Here is a 19,348-nt window from a genome sequence, read left to right on the forward strand (position 1 = left end):
AGGGTCCTGAGGTCTTTACATGCACTGCTTGCACACGGATTGCCTCACCACTGCACCTCGACTCCCGAGGCAGCTCCCGATAAGCCAAACAGCTCTGAGGAGCCAGAGAGCAGCGCCGAGAACTACGAACTGTGCACTCCTGCTCTAGACACAAGTCGAGCACTTCCCACGAATGCAGTAACACATGAATGCTCGTCATCCACGCCGCGATGTTACTAAGGAGATCATATATGACAGTATATAAAAAATCCCTAAAGTTGGTCAATCAACAAATTTCGATTTAAACTGTAAAAAATTACATCACACTTGAAATGGTACAAGTACTTGAAGCGATCGTGTGAAAGCACGCGTAGTTCAATTCATTTTGGCTTGTTCAACAAACATAGTCACTGAAAATCACTCAGAAGATTCTAATCCTCCAATTATTCACCTTATATACGTAGTTCCATATCAGTGAGCCACGACACAGAGCACAATTTTTTTCTCTAGAGAAGAGCTTCCTTGTCTAGAATAGATTCTAATCCTTTAATCATTCATACTACATACACATTGTCCCATATCAGTGAGCCACCACACAGAGTACAACAATTTTTTTCTCTAGAGGAGAACTTCCTTCAATACCTCCTCCTCTTTGGTTACTCATCCTCAAAGTCTGTGTCCTCCATTGTACCAATATCTTTTCCTTCTGGGAGCTATCCTATTTCGTGCTAGTACTTTCGTGCCTTCTCTGGAACCCTTGCGCCTCTCCCTTTCTTTAAGCCGCTAAAGCGTTTGAGCTCCGCTTTGTCTACACCCTGCATGTCGGTAATGACATACTGCCCCTCTTTCCCGAGTACAGCGTACTGTGTGACATTGTACAACGCTGCGTAATAAAAGCTCGCAAAGTTACGACGTATGTATTGTATTTCTTATGTTGTTTCCATTAGTATGTAACGTTCAGCTGAATAAGCCCTTTTAAGGGCTTACATGCTCTAATAAAAAAAAAAAGTTACGATGGTTGAAAGTGTCTGAGCGCTCTAAGAGTATCAGTTTCAGGTAATCGATTTGCTGTCCGCGTCGGGTTCTTTATATGTCCAAGATTTTTAGGAGTTAGGTCTTCCCACTGACTACTGTTATATACTTGGAAGCTCAATTTTATGTGGACACTTCAGTATACTGGTCTATAAGCGAGGGAAAATTTGAAGGATGATTCTAGGTGTTCTGTCGTTAAGTTGAGAATTCAAGGTGTGGCGTGTGAGCGATTCTGTTCACTTTTATGTTCAATTCACTTTCAAATTCGATTTAACGTATTTGGAATAATTTAAAACCTAAGGTATTAGAATGAATGAATTAGAATTTGCTTGTTTGACTGATGTTACAAAAATATCTAAGTGCCTCATAGATTTGTCTTTTATTTACTGGCTAAGACTGAGTTAAAGATGGTTTCGAAATTATAGACTACAATTCGTAGTTCCTGAAGGAGATGGAACATTCTTCGGTTTTCCCGAGTTGTGGTGGAGGAAACTTCTCGTCGTTCACGACTAAGCGGACGCAACAAATGGTCAAGGTTTAACTTGACCTCGCTGGGGTTGCGTGTCTTGCGGCTGTTTACATTTTATGATTTTATTGTTTGTGAGTCGACTTTAAGAACCAACGTGTACAGAACCACCTGTGTATTCTTCAAATTATCCTATCCTTGTATGGCCAAAAATATTGTATATTTTTCCTAAATATTTTTATATATTTGTAATATTTTATAATAAAAGTGTTAATTTTATTACAAATCCCTTATTAAAGTACTGTACTTCTGTATGAACTTTGCAAACAGCACAATGGTAACAGATACCGCTGCCACAATGTTATAATCCACGTATACAAACTATCCGAAAATTCCGTTACATTTTTTGAAACAACATTTATTTCTTTGTGTCGCTCTGCAAGTCCGTATATCTTGCTGTCATCAATGAAAAGAAAAAAAAAGAGAGAGAGAGAAACGAAAGGCTGATACACGAATCGTGTGGTGGTTGCCACCAGAAGAGACATTGACGTAGAATCGATAAACGTCTATCTTGCTCTCGGTGGCATGGCTGACAATTAAATTCTCGTGTGAGTGCGCATCCAGTGTTCTCATAGACCGTAACGGCAGAGATTCGATTTTTAGGCGGTCAGGAATGAACACTTTCAAATTTAACGTTCCTTAAATGCTTTCGAAAGCACGCTACTGTACTAGATATCGACCATTCAATAACGATCGGTCGGTTAGAAATTTTCATTCCAATACGTTAAAGTTTAGATGGTTATTTATTTTATCACTCTCGTTAGTAAACTTAAAATTACTGTAATAAAAATATTTGATTTAATATCTATAAAACGACACTTATCCGTGAATTTATATTGCCTCTTTGCTACACTATAACGACGCAATTAATGAGTTTTAACTTTAAAAAAGAAACACATGATTTCTGTATATAAAGCCGATCGCTTAAATGTCTCTGTTATTTGTTATTGTATGAAATTTTCTTAAGACGATATTACACTATTCACACTATTGATTATATGAATGTTTGAATCAATGTGCCACATGTATCTTTATATAAATTTCTATGTAAATTTTAAGTATCATCAAATGAAGATATCTGCAGAATGAAATGGTTGAAAATACAAAAAATGTAAAGACCCTATAGTTCATGAGAAAAACATTCTGAATAATACCATTTTTGGGTGTTCTAGATTAGAGAACTCTCAACTGGAAACAGAATTTACAAATCCACTTCATCAGCTTATAGCGATAATCTCATCCTAAACCATACCAACCCTACCCACCCTTCTCCATACCATACTGATAACAATTATCCAGTGGCAGAAAGTCAAAGGCGTACAGATAAACGTGGCACGACCACAGGTCGCAAAAAAAGAGGGAAAGAAACGGTGTAGAACGTTCGACGAAATGACAGAGCACGACACTCAATGGTTACACCGCAAAACGGGATTCCTGTGGCCTGTACAGTCGGAAAAACGGTCGTGTTTGGTAGATGTACATACCATGTGCGTGCACACAGAGGCGATCCCACCAGGCTACATGTAACCACGTCAGATGGTAAGCTGTTGCACTGGCCCAATGATAAAGCCTCTGCCGAAACTCACTTCAAAACTAACTATTTGCTCATATTGCCTCCTCCCGCTAGCCGGACTCCTGCATGAAACTTGGACATGCGTCCGTGAAGCGAGAGGAAGTGTAGCTGGTCTGTGTATGTTTCTAGGTAGAACCGTTGATGACGAGACGTTAGGGCGATAGGGAACATTTCTGCGGTATTATGTGGCTTGTCTAGAACCTGCCTGACGGCGATATTCGCGTCGATATCGTTGAGGTCGATGAGGCTGGTACGAGCGAGCAAAATTTTCTGAATAATTGCCATCGTTTTCTAGTTATTGCATCGTTCAGTGGCTGGCTTTGACTCAAACCGTGGCAAATGCAAAACGATGGAGCTGGCTTCACTAGCGAATCGGGCACATTTTATAACATTGGACAGAAATGTCTAGGACATTGAATACAAGCTATAAAAAGATTACAAACTAAAGCATTTCATGAATATGAAAAATTAATTAAGATTAATACGGTTCCGTGACATTTAATTAAACTCTATTCCGTTTCTATTTCCTGTGCGATGCGATTTTTGTTCAATGAAACGTTTTTTAGTTTCTCGTTTAATAATTCACCAGAAATACTTAACTAACTCATAGTTAGTTAAGCATGAGTTGACTCATGTGATCAACTTGTATTAGCGCAAAGGTCAACAGAGTTTTTGGAAAATGTTTTATCGTATGACGGAATGTTTTTAAAACACTTCCTCCAGAAGAACACAAACATTGAAGATAATAATTCTTCAAACACTAAAACTCATCAAGTACGGCCAAACAGTTTTTTAGTTTTTACTATACTTGTATATGACGTTAAGGGGGGGTAGCGTTCAAAATTCAAATTCATTTATTACCAAAGATACTTCTGCAACACATATGTGCTTGACGTGCAAACAAAACCAAAATGAAATCTAAAATGCACTGACCATCCAAAATTACTTTTTGATGCAGCTACTGCTGTTGGCGGAAAAAAATGGCGCAGTTCTGCTGATACAACAATTTTCACGCAGATATATTCATTGTAGATTAAAGTCTGCTAAATTCATCATTTCCATATGCATTGCATAAAAAATTATTTAATCTCGGTTTATAACATGTGATATTAGTGTGAGATTTTTAAGGAAATAACACTCTTCAACAAGAGATAATGGGTAGATGAAAAAAGTAGTGACTGACGTCGATAAATCGGTTAGAAACATGTTGAAAGTAATCTTGCAGGTATATTTCACGCCTGCTCGTCCGAGAAGCGAAACAATTTTCAGTTGGTATCCGTCAATAATACCTTCCTTGAAAGCTAGCCGTGAGTAGTAAATGGGATGATCTTCCGACCCTTCAAAGTACCTTCTCCTGTAAGCTACTGAGGCTTTATAATACATCACTGGCTTAAAGTTCTGTACCCTTTAACACGAAATATATATGTAACTATTACAGACAGTGATATCATCATTTCTCAGCCGTGGTTTTGCTCAGGAAAACACTGTTAACCAATCTAACCACCGAACAATAAGTTAGCATGAATTCTCTAGCAAGTGTTTCAGCAAAATTCGTAACATATTTTCAGTAACCTTTCCTAGTGCTCTAAAGCTATTCATATACTATGCAGGGCTAGAAAGAAGTCACCTGGGACGGAACAAAGGCAAGAAAGATACCTGTTTGTACATGTAGTTTTGCATATGAATTAATACGAATCCCTTATCTCGTAAATATACGAACATGCTCGGTTAGAAGAATAAAAGAACGCTGGCGTGCCCCGTTTAAGAAACGGTGGGCCATAGGGAGATTATACGAGAACCAAACAACCTGTATTTCCTCTCTGAGACTTCTTTCAGCTCAACATAGTATATGGTAAACCATGCAAAGTTCTAGAAAACATTTTCGTAAAATTTATTAAGGACAGAGACAAATTTTATACTGATACTTTAAACGATGGATAGAATCTCTATTGTGGTATGTATAGAAAAGACCTATGATCCTTCTGACAATGTAAAACTTAATAGAAGCTAAAGAATAAGATGTAGAAGTCTTCTAATTTTAAACTTGAAATATTATAATCTTCTGTTGATCTTGGACTAGATACAAGTGATAAGTTTTCACGAAGCAGCATTCTGAAGAAAATTCTTCGAATGTGTATAGAATTTCAAACATAGTCGAATTTCTTAAATTCACTTAGAGCCTGTGCAGCATACTAGCGATTTAAATTGAGGCAAAGAAACGAATTAACAAATACGTTGAATGCATAATAATTCATCGAACTACGCTTGGCAGAGAAATTTTTGCATCGTTTTAAGGTATTCGTTCGCCATTGATTTATCGCAGAGAGAGCAAAAACGCTCGTTTAATAGCGTCTGAATTTATGAATACTGATCGTGAAATTACGCATTGCTCAGCCATTTCATGTTAAATATCGTGGTTAAGTAAAATTTAATTAACGTCCATGCTAGCTCACGTCACCATGGTCTTTTCAAAACTCATATCTTCGAAAATCTTTTTTAAAAGTCATGATGAATAGAAGAGAATTCTTAAAGATCTAAATAAAACAAGAAAAGAATGCTGTGTATTATTTTCAGAAGCAAAGAATATTTTGCATTGTTTTTAATTTATCCTCACTTTCTGTGCAAATTAATGTTAAAAATTATAGAATAATATCATCAATAAAAAATAAGTGAATATTTTATAAATTTTTTATAGGATAGGACGTATACATATATTTAATTGGATATATAGGATATTTAACAACAGGTGTCAGGCATTTCAAAGGATAATTCTACACAACAAAATAAGAAAAAGTTTCATTTCAACTTTCGTTCCTGGGTTATTAATTGTTAATAATATACTTAAAAAGCACGTGAAAAGTGTCCACTTGGAAGACTTAATCTGCTACAGCCTCATGTCAACTAAGTCAGACGTAGCGATGTCAGTAGTATAAGTCAGTTTAAGTCGAATCAGTAGTATAGGTCAATATAAGTTAATCCAGTAGTATAAGGCAGTATAAGTCGAATCAGTAGTATAAGTCAATATAAGTCTATCCAGTAGTATAAGATAGTATAACTCGAGACAGTGCATGTTTCGCGCGTATTTTAAACATTTCTACAATAATTAATAACTAACAAATGAGGTTTGATTTTCAGATCACTCCTTAAATTTTTCTCTATCTGTAGCTGAATAACCATGTATATTAACTAAAGTTTTACCACATGGGAGATGTCTAAGCTACTGGAATAGAATATTTTATCATTTAAAGTTTTAATATTAATCATTCGAATACTTTCGTGAGTATTCACAATAAATCATAAGAAATAAATTAATGAATTACTATTTACAATAATGTAACTAATAAGCACACATAGGGTAACTCTTTCCTATTTTTAGTTTTCAACCCCCTTTATTGTTGTCAAGCTCTGTACATCGTGTATTTAGTATGGTATTTAAATATTAACAGAATATTGAGCGACATTCTGCCTATTTTGTCAATCAACTAAGATACCTACATACACGTATGTTTAGTCGCGGCGCCACGTCAGTTAACACTTGTTCTTTCGTTAATAATTGGCGATCGTTCTCGCGATTCAGCGTGTTTTGCTAAATTTAGTCGACTGAGATTCGAGCCTGAGGTTAAAACGAAATGGTTGCTCACGAATTATATATAAGTATCCATGACTCTTAAGGAGATCGAACTGTCTGTGTCTGATAGCATTTGGCTGTGTATTGATAGACCATTTCATCCGGTCATGTCCCTGAGACGAAATCCAGTAAATATTCATTTATCGACGGCGATAAAAATCTTCTCATTATTTGAATAGGTATATGAATTCACTCAGCTATCGAATCAATGATATCGAAGACGAATATACTTGTTTCCATGCAAAAATTAAAATTGATTTAATATACTTATTTTGCAGTGGTCTACTGATGCACTAAACACTGACTGATTGTGAAATTATATATATTTACAGGTTTGTTCGTAAGACTATAAATTTTGTAATAAAATTAATTAAATTTACACGTGATTCCTAAGTATGAAAGAATCGTATGGAAGAAAATTGATTTACAATTTGGATAATATTTCTTACCCAAATAGTTCATTCAATACTTCATTCAAGATTCAAAATTGGAGGGTAGAGAATTCGTTTAGATATGAAGCAGTTTGCATAACGAAACCCATAATCTGAACGAGGCGAATCCGTGACTGTTCTTTTATCACGACCCAACGGCATCGCTATTGGCGACGAAATTACAGTGATCATTGTACGTAACGAGAGCAGTCAGAATCACGGTTCGTGGCAAGACACAATGGTGAATTGCCATTTTCGACTGGCCGCTGGGGGGAAATTGTTCCGAGAAATTGGAGAAAACTTTCAATTCTCAAGACGAGAATTTACCTTAATATGTTGAACGAGTCACTTTCTTAGTCAGGAAATGAGTTTCCATCTGAGCGAACGAACGAGTTGAATATACGGCGGAAATAGATGGAAACATTTTGGATGGAATTTTTAAACACTGTGTCAGCAGTGAAAAACTGTAATGAATAAAAACAGCAATTGTGCGTTTTTACAAATTATGGAACGCTAATAGTACGATTTTTTAAATTTTTTGTATTTAGACAGAATATTTGTAATATTGAAAAAAGTAATAATTCGATCAGTAAGTCAAAGATAAAATATTCCTAGAAGTTGAAATTAAAGTAAAATTGATTAATAAAGTATGACCGTTTTATCATACAGAAATATTGCTCTCTCTGCACTTGAAATTTTACGAGGAAAGAGCTCCTAGTGCGAGCATCAATCTAGGGGTCGCGTCTTCGGAATAAGGGCGATGATTCATGCGATGCGATGCAATGAACAAAATGTCAACGTTTCGTTTTCACCTTTAAACCGATATAACATGTCCCTATATTATTACACCATTATAATTAAAAGCAGTTTTTATTTTTAGAAGATACTCGTAGCAAAAAACTAGCTTTAATCAAAATTGTTTAATCTGACACAAGTGATACAATTAATAAGAATTGTAAATTCTTCAGAAAATATTTTCACCTTCAATCACTAACCATGTTACAATATGATCTCTTTGATACATTTGGCCTAGATTTTAGTATAACTGGCGCTTCCCAATTATTCCGAGATAATGAGTTCCGTTGCACATATTAGGAGATTCTGGCTTCAGGAATTCGAACTGTGGTACTATGAAACGTTACGTCACAATAAGTACAATAACCATGAATGCCTGTCTTTATTTAGGAACTAATAATGAGAATCAGGAAAACTAAAGCGAGAAATAAATTTCAGGACACAGATTTATATAACTTTGCAATCTAAATTATTTATTACTGAGTATTGTCGAAAGACTACTTTCGAGAAAGAATAAAATTAGCCAGGAAATTATCTTTTCACCCACAAATTTAATTTCATTGACGGAACATTTTGTCACGAATGGCTTAACGTATTTACTTGTTCTTGCACTTGTAAAAAGTTACAGTAGGTCGGAAAAACGCTCGTCGCAGTTCACACGAGTAACTGAAAAAGATGTATGGGAGTTTGCTTTATTAGTTGCTCTCTCGAGTCTGTTAACAATGCATCGTTTAGAGATTTTAAAAAACATTCTGTTTTCTGAACGCAAACTAGGAAAAACAACTTTCACGGAATACATTTCCGGTTTTTGAAAGAACTATAATTGACGATAAAACCTTTGCCATTATGCGAAAAGATATTCATATCTACGTAATGCCAGAAAATAGGTAACAGGTTCATGAATGACTGAAGAGAGGAAGAAAATAGGAACATATAGAAGCAATCACTTTTCAATGACCGCAAAAAGGCGAGCAAATCCCTGAAGTTTCCTGAAAACTCCCATTTACCCAGTAGCATTGCACTGACTAACAAGTAGTCGTTTTGGAAAGTACACATACGATTTTCTATTCCGTCCATTGGATACGTTAGTTTGAATCCCTAGCCAACAAAGTTACCGACTGAACAAAAGGAATGGCATAAAAACGTAAAACAAGTGGACCGTTAAAACCTGTTTAATTTTTGAAGCATTGCCACGTTCACTGAGTTGTAATTTCTAAAAGTTTGCTCTTGTAACATTGCTATTGTGCAAGCTTTGGTGTTTTAATGTACGTTTCAAAGGTCCTCTCAAAAAATTACAGAGCCACTTACAGTAATCAAGAGATTAGGTTCAGCAATGACTTTAGAATTTTCATGCTAAAACTCCAACATTTCAGTAATAAAAATACAGAAATTGAAACTTCCATATTACACGATATCTCATCAGAATCGCTACTAACTTTGATCTGTACCAATAATGTTCAGAGTGTGGTAAGGCTTTCTCAGCCGATTACCCTAGCTTTAACACTAGGAATACCAATTAACTAACAAAGCAACGATCTTGAATGACAGTAATACATTAAGAGAAGTATTTGAGCGCATGCTACGTCAGCATAGAACAGTAGTGTTTTTGAAGAACTCAATTTGTTACAGTTTGTATATTTTCTTGAAAGACTTGATGTGGTCCAAGGGGTCTGAATTTCCACTGGGCTGTTTCCCAACCAGACCACCTTCAACAGTAATTGACGTATCGTAAGACCACACGCTGGGCGAAGAGGACTAGGTTTCTAGTTCGGTTTCTCGAACAAAGGATTCCCTATACAATCTCCTACAGGACCTGCTTGCCTAATAAACTGCATTAGGACATTAAGCGTTGTATCGACAAATTTGAATTGATTTGCTATAAATCCGAATCTACGAACACTCCGAGAGTTCCAATGGTACCCATAAATTGCATTTCACCTGCACCCAAAACACAGGTAAAAACCCATAAAATATGCATAATAAAGAGGCATTCGTATCTACTCCCATTGAAACAGTAATCTCCCCTGAGTACTGCGTAATCCTTTCAGCGCGAAAGTTCTACAGTTCGAATTAACGATCCGAAGAAAAGATGTTAAAGCAGCTCATAAAGGCACTCATTGCGGAATAGAAAACAGTTAGTTGACGGAGGCCCGTTTCCCTGTAGCTTCCTCCCACTGTTTGGCACAGTTTTCACTCTAGACGTGCATGATCACGCTCGTCGAAAGAGGCACGCGCGTGCGACAAGCGAGGACAGAGAGAGGGGCAGAGATGAGGCACGAGCGGGGGGTGAGAGCGTGTGATTTGGTCCGTGCTTGTACGACCTGTCTATGTATCTCTGTGCAACGTTACGATCGTGCGCGAGGCTGGCTCTCTTGTACACTGTCCTCCGCTTTTCAGCCGGCTGGGCGCGCGCGTTCGATACTCCGCTGTTATGCACCCACATACATCCCCACGGCCACCTACACACGTGCCCGCGCTTACGCACGCAAAGGCCAAGCCAACTCGCGTACCCGATGCACACACGTGCAGCCGTACCATGTACGCTGCAGACTCGACTCTGGGTCAGCGAAAAGCGATGGGATGCGCCGCCAGCTGCCGTTCCAGCGGTCGTCGCCGTTCGCGTGACGCAACCCGCTGCTCTGTATCGCGGATGGAAGGAATATAGCGAGGCAGCAAGGAGCAAAACAGCAGCACGCTGGAGCATCGGGAGTCAAGTGTTCGGGAGATGCATTCTGCATAGTGTTTGGCTCATGGTATATTGAGCAACTAGGTGGACGGACATTAGAAGTTTGATGGCTGTATAGCCGAGCGCTGGGAGACATTTAATGGCTTGCATCTTTCACGAGTTATCGTCTTACGTTTCGCTCTAAAGTGTCCCGAGTATTTTACCATATTTCTTGAGTCTCTTGGTACGCGAGGGTGAACTCGAAAAACTGCGTGATGACTTCAAATGGCAATAGATTATTGCAAATAGTGATCGAGGGTGAGCTAAACATCTTGGAAGAATTGTTACATCCTTTACGTATCATGCAGACATTCTAATGTCCATGGACACAACCCTAATAACTCGATTTGGATGATTCAAAAATCAAAATATTGAGCAAGAGGTAAGGAACCTATAGACATATGCATTTTGGTTATCAAGTATCTGCACCAACTGCATCGTAAAGCGATTAGATCGAAGGTCTGACTATGCAGATATTCTGACTCCCTTAAACACGTACAGTTAACGCAAACCATGTTCGCCAGCAGGGTGGACAATTTCGCAAGCAGCCAATTCGTCTACGAGTAGAGAACATTGCTTGTTCAAGGAGTGGTACATCGGGGCACCTGTTCGAGATTCAGAATATATGTAAAGGCGTTGTAACATTGCATTTGCAATTTTGGTAATTATGTTGCAGTCACTCTTCAGTTTCTAGTCAATAGTATTTGTCTAGCTGAAATTGGTATACTTTCTCAATATTTACGGTCTAATTATGCTGAGTAATTTGTTACAGCCTTCATATGATATTCTGGTGAAGTTCCAGTCATTCTTGTCTAGTCAATGTGAATATGGTATAAGATTATGAGAGCAGCAGAGGATAAAGATATGTGTATATGTGAAGTATCGTCGAAGGTGCATTCTATAAAGTGTTTCACACTAATACCGCAACGACCTCAGTACACGAAGATAGACAGGTGTTTTAGGCCTAACTGCTTTGCAATGGGGGGTGAAAGATATATTTAACGGCTTACACCCTCAAAGGAATCGTTTAACGTATCACTTGAGTGTGTTTTCAATACCTTACTGTATTCCTTCGAACTACAATAGATTCGTGAAGTGTTTAGCTTCCATTCGTTCAGAAGAACTCCTAACCCAACATAGCATTTGGATAAATGTTTGAATATATCCTGTGTATATTAAAAATAGAATTTGTTTCTCGTCAATTGAATACCTTTAGGATAGACATGTTAATGTCTCCAAGTCTGACCAGAAGGGCTATCGACTTCCTTGTTTCCCTCAACCTAACTTCCTCGTTAAATCCTTGGCAAACCCCTACTTCAAAGTTGAGAAAGTGAAGTAAGGTTATCTATCATCCTTATCAGACTCCATGAAAATCTTGTCCAACATATTAACCAAGTCATTTGTCAACAAAACACAATCTATAATAAAGTCTCTTTTGACTCTTTAAGTAAGGAATAATTTTCATAGTTTGGTAAGGAATGTGTTATGATTTTAAAAATAAAGCAATGGAAAGTTTGTTACGAGTATATCTACTTAATATTGTATTATACAACAGCTCTTTGACTACCTCTTGAACTACCATTGAAGTAAAGTGACTAAACAACCTTTTTTTTCAATATCGAACCACTTCTAAGTGAAGAGCAACTTATGTACTTAATCGAATATATGCATTTTATCGAAAATATGCATTTCATGTGTATAATCGTATTAACTTCTGTATATACAAATGTCTCATCCAACAGGTAAACTCCTGACATTAATACGAAGTTCTAACTACTAACAACAAGTGCCGTCTACATTTAGTGTAACCCTCAATTTGTAATGATAAGTACATTTTCTAGCTTCCCAGGCTATAAAATTTCCTTTTCGTTACAAGATAGACATCAAATTCCATTTCTTTATAGATTTTTATAAGAAATCCGTTCTATCATCCGTTCTATCGACTATATTCAACTTTACTATTTTCATGGAATAGTAACTAAACTGTTTCTCAAATCATATTTCATTTTTGTCTGGTCATTTTTAAGTGTGTACTCCAGGTTTTCCACGATTCGTCGGAAACTGACACATCCGCTTTCCGTTTCATTCGTATGGTCCATCGAACGTTGCATATCCGTGTATTTTTTCTTTTTTGTAGCGATACAAAGAACATTATTCGCGATCCATTCAAATCCTGGACTCAATCCGCGTTCAATACCACTGCCGTAATGTGTACTCGCTCTATTGTCTCTGCGGTGGTGATTAGATTTGCATGTGAAGCGAAATTATCGCGGATTGAATTAATACTTATTTCGTTGGAAGAAATTAACCGTAACAAATGAAATATTTGCTTCGCATAGACAGAGCACTTCAAGCGTTATTCTTGAAAAATTGCATATGAAAAACAGGATATAATACATATAGCTCTGAGTAGAAAATAATTTCTAGTTGAGATCAATTTTGTGTTCTAAAAATGTATTTTTATGTGCAACAGTATTTGCTGTTCTTTCCTGATAAGGAATTTTAATGAAAACGATGTTCGTTCAATATTGATGTTGTATTTATATCTCTTGAAGGAGTTTTGCAGACTCTGAAATCTTAAGTAAAAGCCAAGTATGCTTGGCAAACAGAACTTGGAGTGGAGATTAATTTAAATTATTTATCGTAATGCAATTTAGAATTTAATTACATAAAACTTTGTAAAGGGATGGTGCATTTTCATTATTTATGCAACCTGTAGCAACTTTAGGGTATCCTTGAAAAATATTTGTATCAGCTTGTCGAAGTTAAATGAAACTGTAACGAGTTCATATATTTAAAACACGAAATTACATGAAAGATCGAAGTAAATTCAAATTGCTTAAGGGGTGGGGCAGCAGGGGGGGGGGGGGGGCACTCAGTTTAAAATCAATTGCCGCTTATTTATGACAACATACATACAAGTTATACTCTATCAAGAACTAACTATAAGGGAGTTAAAGAAGTTATGACTCAAGCAAAGAATAGAATATTTCTTTGTCATGAACTCATTGGAGATATACATAAAATTGAACATAAATTGAAAAGAGTGTGTTATTAGTACACACAAATTGATTTTAATAATGTAGGTAATTAAATCTTTAAGAACAAAAAGTTACAAATATATACACCAACTGAAAACTGTATGAACTCTGAATATTGAAAATCTGTCACCCACGTTTTGACCTGAACATACTACCCACTAAACAAATACAGAAAAATACTCTAACCTCAGCATTATCTAAATGAACAGCTCCGAATGTACAACACAGTGACGCGTCTCAGGAAACCACGTGGCTAAATTAGACTTCTTTCTCACACCTACACAGCTGTGATGAGCGCGGATCGCTGGCAACCACGAAGTCCCAATTAATCAAATACTATGCGAAACGGAACAAGGAAACGTCGTCCAGCATCACGTCAATTAAAATCCATTGCGTCAGCAACCAACACTTTCCCTAAGGATCATCCGTAACCTCTGAAGACCCATTCATGATCCTTTCTGTTGACAGATATCCCCTGACGAGATTTGCCAAAGCGGTTAGCTCAGCAAAGAAAACTTATGACCAACGTAAGCGTTCACCTGAGGTAATTTAACAAAAATATCCTCCAGTGAATCCGCAAATATTTGAGCTGCGCCGATTTCGCGTGGACTGTGTGCATTGGAGTTACAAGCTGACATCACGTGTTAACGAGACACACCACACGCGCCACACTTGAGAGCGTCGCTGGTGACGTCAGTGGCAACACATCATATTGCAAAGCAACAACTTCCTTCGAGCTCGTTCGAGAATCGAAAACGCAAACATGGAGCAAAACTGATCGGTCGGTTAGTGTTCAGTAGAAGACTAACGATTTAGGATTCATGGGTAGAACTTACAATGAAAATCATTGAGACTCCCTTGAAAATGTAGAAGTATGATCGCTAATTATAACTCGATACAGGCTCGAGCATATTTTTAGTAGAGAAAGACCAGCCTAATGAAATCGTATTCTCCAGAATCAGACGTAAATGATCATTTCAGTAATATTAAAATCGATCAGTGAAATATAGCGTGTCTTTATAGTCGACACTGAAGTTGCAGCTCGTAAATATTTACTATATTCGTCCACGCTCGAAAGTTAGAGCGTGTAATAAATCAACCTCCATTTCGATCCGACCGTTATCGCAGTGAAATTGGCTGACATTGGGTCGCTCAAATCGTTTGGATCAAACATTAAAAACTCTTGTGATGGATAAAGATTCATCGTGCTTGTCTTCCCTCGCGTTCAGTTTTATCACGTTTTAAATCCTCAGCGTTGCCCCCGAAAGCGAAGCGAAACCATTCCTACGCGGAAATCCCTGTGGTACGAACTGTACAGAAACCGTCTCGCACGTTTTTAGCAGACGCAAATGTGTAAAGACAGAATGAAAGAGAAAGAGAGACAGAGAGATGATAGCAAGAAGAAGGCAAATAAAGTGACAGAGAAGGAACCGTTTAATTAAAGAACCCGGTAGGCCGGTCGCGTCGCGAGAAACAACGATCGTCCTTAGGACGAGAGCCTTGCACGAGCCACGTCAGATGAAAATCTGTGGCCTGAAAACTATCTAGAAAGTGATAAATCGATCGTCACTCACCGGATGCAGCCAGGGCTATAACCGCCAGCAGAGTCCAACGTTTCATGTTTGCACGTTTGAGGAATCGGAGCGGCTCGCTCCTTCCTCGATCACTACCACCTCCGCCACCACCGGCTTCTTCTCCGCCTCCTCCACCTCCTCACCGTTCGGTTGTCCTCGCACGTGGCTGCAGAGACGCGTCCAACTTCAGCTGCGGACCACCTGAACTCGTAGGCACTGAGATCTCCCGAGGAACGCAAAACAATCGGGTTCGGTCTTCCCTCAAGGTCCACTTGAACGTACGTGCCACGAGCACGACAATGGCATCGTTTTCGCTCTATCGGGGGCACGTGACAACCTCCGCGGACCTGCAGCGTGTCCCTGCGCGTACACCTCGCACGCACTAAGCTCTGCCGACCTTTTGCCTTCGCACGGCATCGTTAGGCATCGAGGACATGTCTTTTCCCCTCTTCGTCAGCTCGTCACGATTCCCAGCCCGTTCCAGCTCAACGAGCACAACGTACCTCGGCGAATACCATCGACACAGCGGTCGCAAGTACGCGGATGGACAACTATCGCGGGGTATGCTGGACGAGATCTGGCCTCTCGACAGCCCAGCTCGTTTGACCAACTTTCGATCAACCGTCGACTTCCCGCGGCTCGGTACCTGTCCCCACCAATTCTTGGAGCGCGTCTGACTATCAGCACGACAACGCTACTTCGGTTAACATTCTATGCCGATTCTGTTCCGCGGATCGACGATCAGCTCTTGTCCCACCGTTTCCCCCAGTCTGTCCTCGGCTGTGCCCTGTCACTGAGTTGTCAGATGCGCCCTCGCCGGCGACCAACGCTGGACTGATTTTCATTTGGCTGCAGCGCCGCGCGGTATCGCCGCCTCGGCTCTCTTTGGCGCTAGCGCCCTGTGTGGCCTACCGCTACCAACCTATCTCCCTCTCGTTTCCACCCCGTCAGCCACTCTCTCGCCAATGCTCCCTCTTCCTCCGATCAATGCCACCTTCTCTCTTTCTTCCCCTTTCGCCGGTCGTCGTTCTCATTCACCCCTGAGCGGCCCACATCCGCGCATCGTCGGGTGGCATGGTATACCATGCGGTACAAGCCCCTTCCGCCATTCTCGCCTCCCCTCCCTCCTCATCCCGCCGCTATAGTGCATGCCAACATCGCCGGAGAAGAGAGAATCGTTACTATGGCGAGATCAATATGATAGGACGGCGCATGCCTCGGTATCCTTATACTTGAACCCTTCGCCGCTACACAAGCGCCTCTCGCTCGCTCAGCTCTCGCCACAACATTCGTCCTCTTTCCGCTCTCTCACCGTCTTTCCCCCTCTTCCTCGCCGTCGAATTCCCCTCACGGCTTCTCCATCGACCCTCTCTCTCAGTCCGACGTCCACGTAGGAGGACGCAATGTGTCAGAACGTAGGTAGGCAAGCGCCGCGTTGACTTAAGTCGCTTCAGTCAACAGAGGACCGTATGCGGGAGGTTACCGTCTTCTCTAAGTCCTGTTAACGCCCCGATGCTCCGATTCTCCTTTGTGTCCATTTCCGTTCAGGCTCCTCCGTTTTCGACTCCTTTCTTCCTCGCCTTGCGACCTATCTACGCCAGCGCGCAAGCGAGCAGACGAACGAAAAGAGGAGCCGAAGGGACGCGGTGGCCATGCACTCCCCGTCTGCGATTGATCTCGATCACTGGGACTCCGCGACCTAACGACCCTACGAACTAACGTTTCACTGCTTGGCTTCGCTCGATCGGCTAATCGTCGGACTGACTCGCGCCGAGGCCTCGAATCGATCAAGCGGATCGAGTTTCAGCTCTGTCAGTTTGCTCGTTCATCCCTCCGCGATCATATTGATATTGCACTTTGTTGCGTTTACTTTGAGAGCAGCTCGTTACTGAAACGTCGAAGCGGGAGGAAACTTGTTAGAATTTTTAGTGTAACCTAATATCAAATGGAACGGTAATTTTGTTATGTATTTGCGTGTTTTTATTGTATTAAATGAGTCTTAGTTTATTATGTTACTGATGAAGTAGCGATATCTTATTAATATGATGCTGAATTATTAGTGTTTGGGAAGCTGGTGAGTTGGTTAGCGGAAGGAATGAGGATTTGATTAGTTACAGCGTAATCTCGTTCCTTTTTCGTGTTAACGCACAAAATTAGGCAGTCGTCATTAGTTTAAAGATAGAATGACACAGATAGTATCACGTAGTGTACAAAGTATCCCTTGTTCCCCTGTGCCCTATGCCATCTCGTTAGCCAACTTACCAACTTTGCACACTACCATATATGCGTATATGAATTCTCAGATATGAGTTTTGCTTTCAAGACATCAAATCATGAATTTTGAATCTTTGTTACAATAAGAATTGCCATTACAAAACTTTCTTAGAACTCAGAAATTAGGATATCACACATAGGAATTTATTATTTTCTGATCCAATCACTCATTAATCATTTATATGTAAGGGGGAAACTACTATCAGGCTCTTAGCTGTAAATTCTTATCCTTTGGAAATGGAATATAATATGTCGTTTTACTTTGTATCGAAAGTAAAGAAGCAATAAGATTTACAATCGTGCAAAATGATTTAAATTTTAGTTGCGCAGTTTGTTCGTCTTAAAAGTAATGTATGGAATGTACTAAACCCTGAAGAACATATTTCTCTGAGAGATTCACATTGAATCTGTCTGAGATACCAGAGATTGCCGCTTGTGTGCGTCAAATTGCGGTATTTTTGTTATTAATTTTTAAACCCTTTCGCCGTTCCAATTTAGTTTCGGCCCATTCTCCAACCGACCTTCATACTTTATTCTTCCTGTGCACTCCATTACTCTAAAATGTTCACGGTAGCTGTATTTAGTAATGGCCATTTAATTGAAGCGTCTCAGAACCTTTAATATTACAATTCATTTCAACTGTCTAATTTAAGAAAACCGTATTAATTTAAAGTGAGCATAATGTTCTTACAAAATAAATTAAAGTCTATAATAAACAGTTACAATTATTTTGACTACGTACAGACATATAGTTTTAAATCTGCAAATATAAAGAAAACAAAATTCATATTTTTCCCAATAAACGAAAAAATTGTCTTAACATAACAATTTTTTCACGTAATTACCTCTCCATTAAATATTGAACAGTATTAAAAAAAGAATGATGTCGAATATCCTTCTATGCATATTTTATAACCATCTTCTCCTACAAAATACTATTTTCACCCCTAGAGTTTCCCTGCCCTTATACCTTTATCTCATTATTTTTATTTCGTCGTCCATTTGTTATTCAAACCAGACCAAAGGCACGCTTTAATTAAATCCATCCAGCGCTATCGCGCCTGAAAGAAGCTTCTTCATTTCTTCACCTTGGACTTCAATATTTTCACGAAAGTTCGCCTCTCTCGTCCATGTTTTCCCTCTACCTACGCGATCCTCGATTCCACTGTTTTTCCCATCGTGTTTTACCATTCGTTAGCTGCGAACTGGCATGCTTGATTCCATTGTTCCCATTAGTGATGCACTCCGAAAGAATCAACGAGTCCAGAGCAGCTTTGCGGTTAACAGCTTCCGAGTGGCGCGCTTAGCATTCGCTGATACTCCTTAACGCTACGCTGCTCAATCTCTCCTTTGTTCCCTCTCGCTGGCGTCGATCTTCTACTTCGTTCTACCAATTCGTAGCAGAGGCACGTGAGAACTCGTCCCACTTTAAAGGAAGCAACGACGTTCGATGAACATGGTTACGTAATAAATCGGCCATCAACTGCTTCGGAAGACAATGTACAACTGAATTCCTAATTCACAAGAAACGCTTCCTTGAGGATAAGTGTGAAACGAAACAGACTATTCCGCAATCGTTTCGATTTCCTTGTTACACCTTTGGAATGGAGGCAAATAGATACTTCTTGTTTCCCAATCGGTTGTACCGTAAACCCTTGCAATTTTAAAGCGGTTTAAATTGTGTAGCTGACAACCCTACTGTATTCTGGATAATTGAAAAAGCTGGAAGGCAGGGTCTCGAAAAATTCTTCCCTGTGATCGTGTGTGTAT

General features: G+C 39.2%; 1 protein-coding gene across 3 annotated transcripts in view; it reads right to left on the reverse strand.

Annotated features, from left to right (window-relative positions):
* Nucleotides 1-16,116, reverse strand: part of Nachra7 (nicotinic acetylcholine receptor alpha7 subunit) — a 187,470-nt gene extending 171,354 nt beyond the window's left edge. For all 3 annotated transcript variants that reach the window (XR_013001910.1, XM_076378315.1, XM_076378314.1), the window contains exon 1: nucleotides 15,305-16,116. Coding sequence is in view for 2 of the 3 variants with exons in the window: in XM_076378315.1 (XP_076234430.1) it covers nucleotides 15,305-15,350 (46 nt within the window). In the remaining variant the exon portion in view is untranslated. The remainder of the gene's footprint in view (nucleotides 1-15,304) is intronic.
* Between the last annotated feature and the right edge of the window lie 3,232 nt (nucleotides 16,117-19,348).

The sequence above is a fragment of the Calliopsis andreniformis genome, chromosome 5, assembly GCF_051401765.1.
Source record: "Calliopsis andreniformis isolate RMS-2024a chromosome 5, iyCalAndr_principal, whole genome shotgun sequence".
Lineage (NCBI taxonomy): Eukaryota > Metazoa > Arthropoda > Insecta > Hymenoptera > Andrenidae > Calliopsis > Calliopsis andreniformis.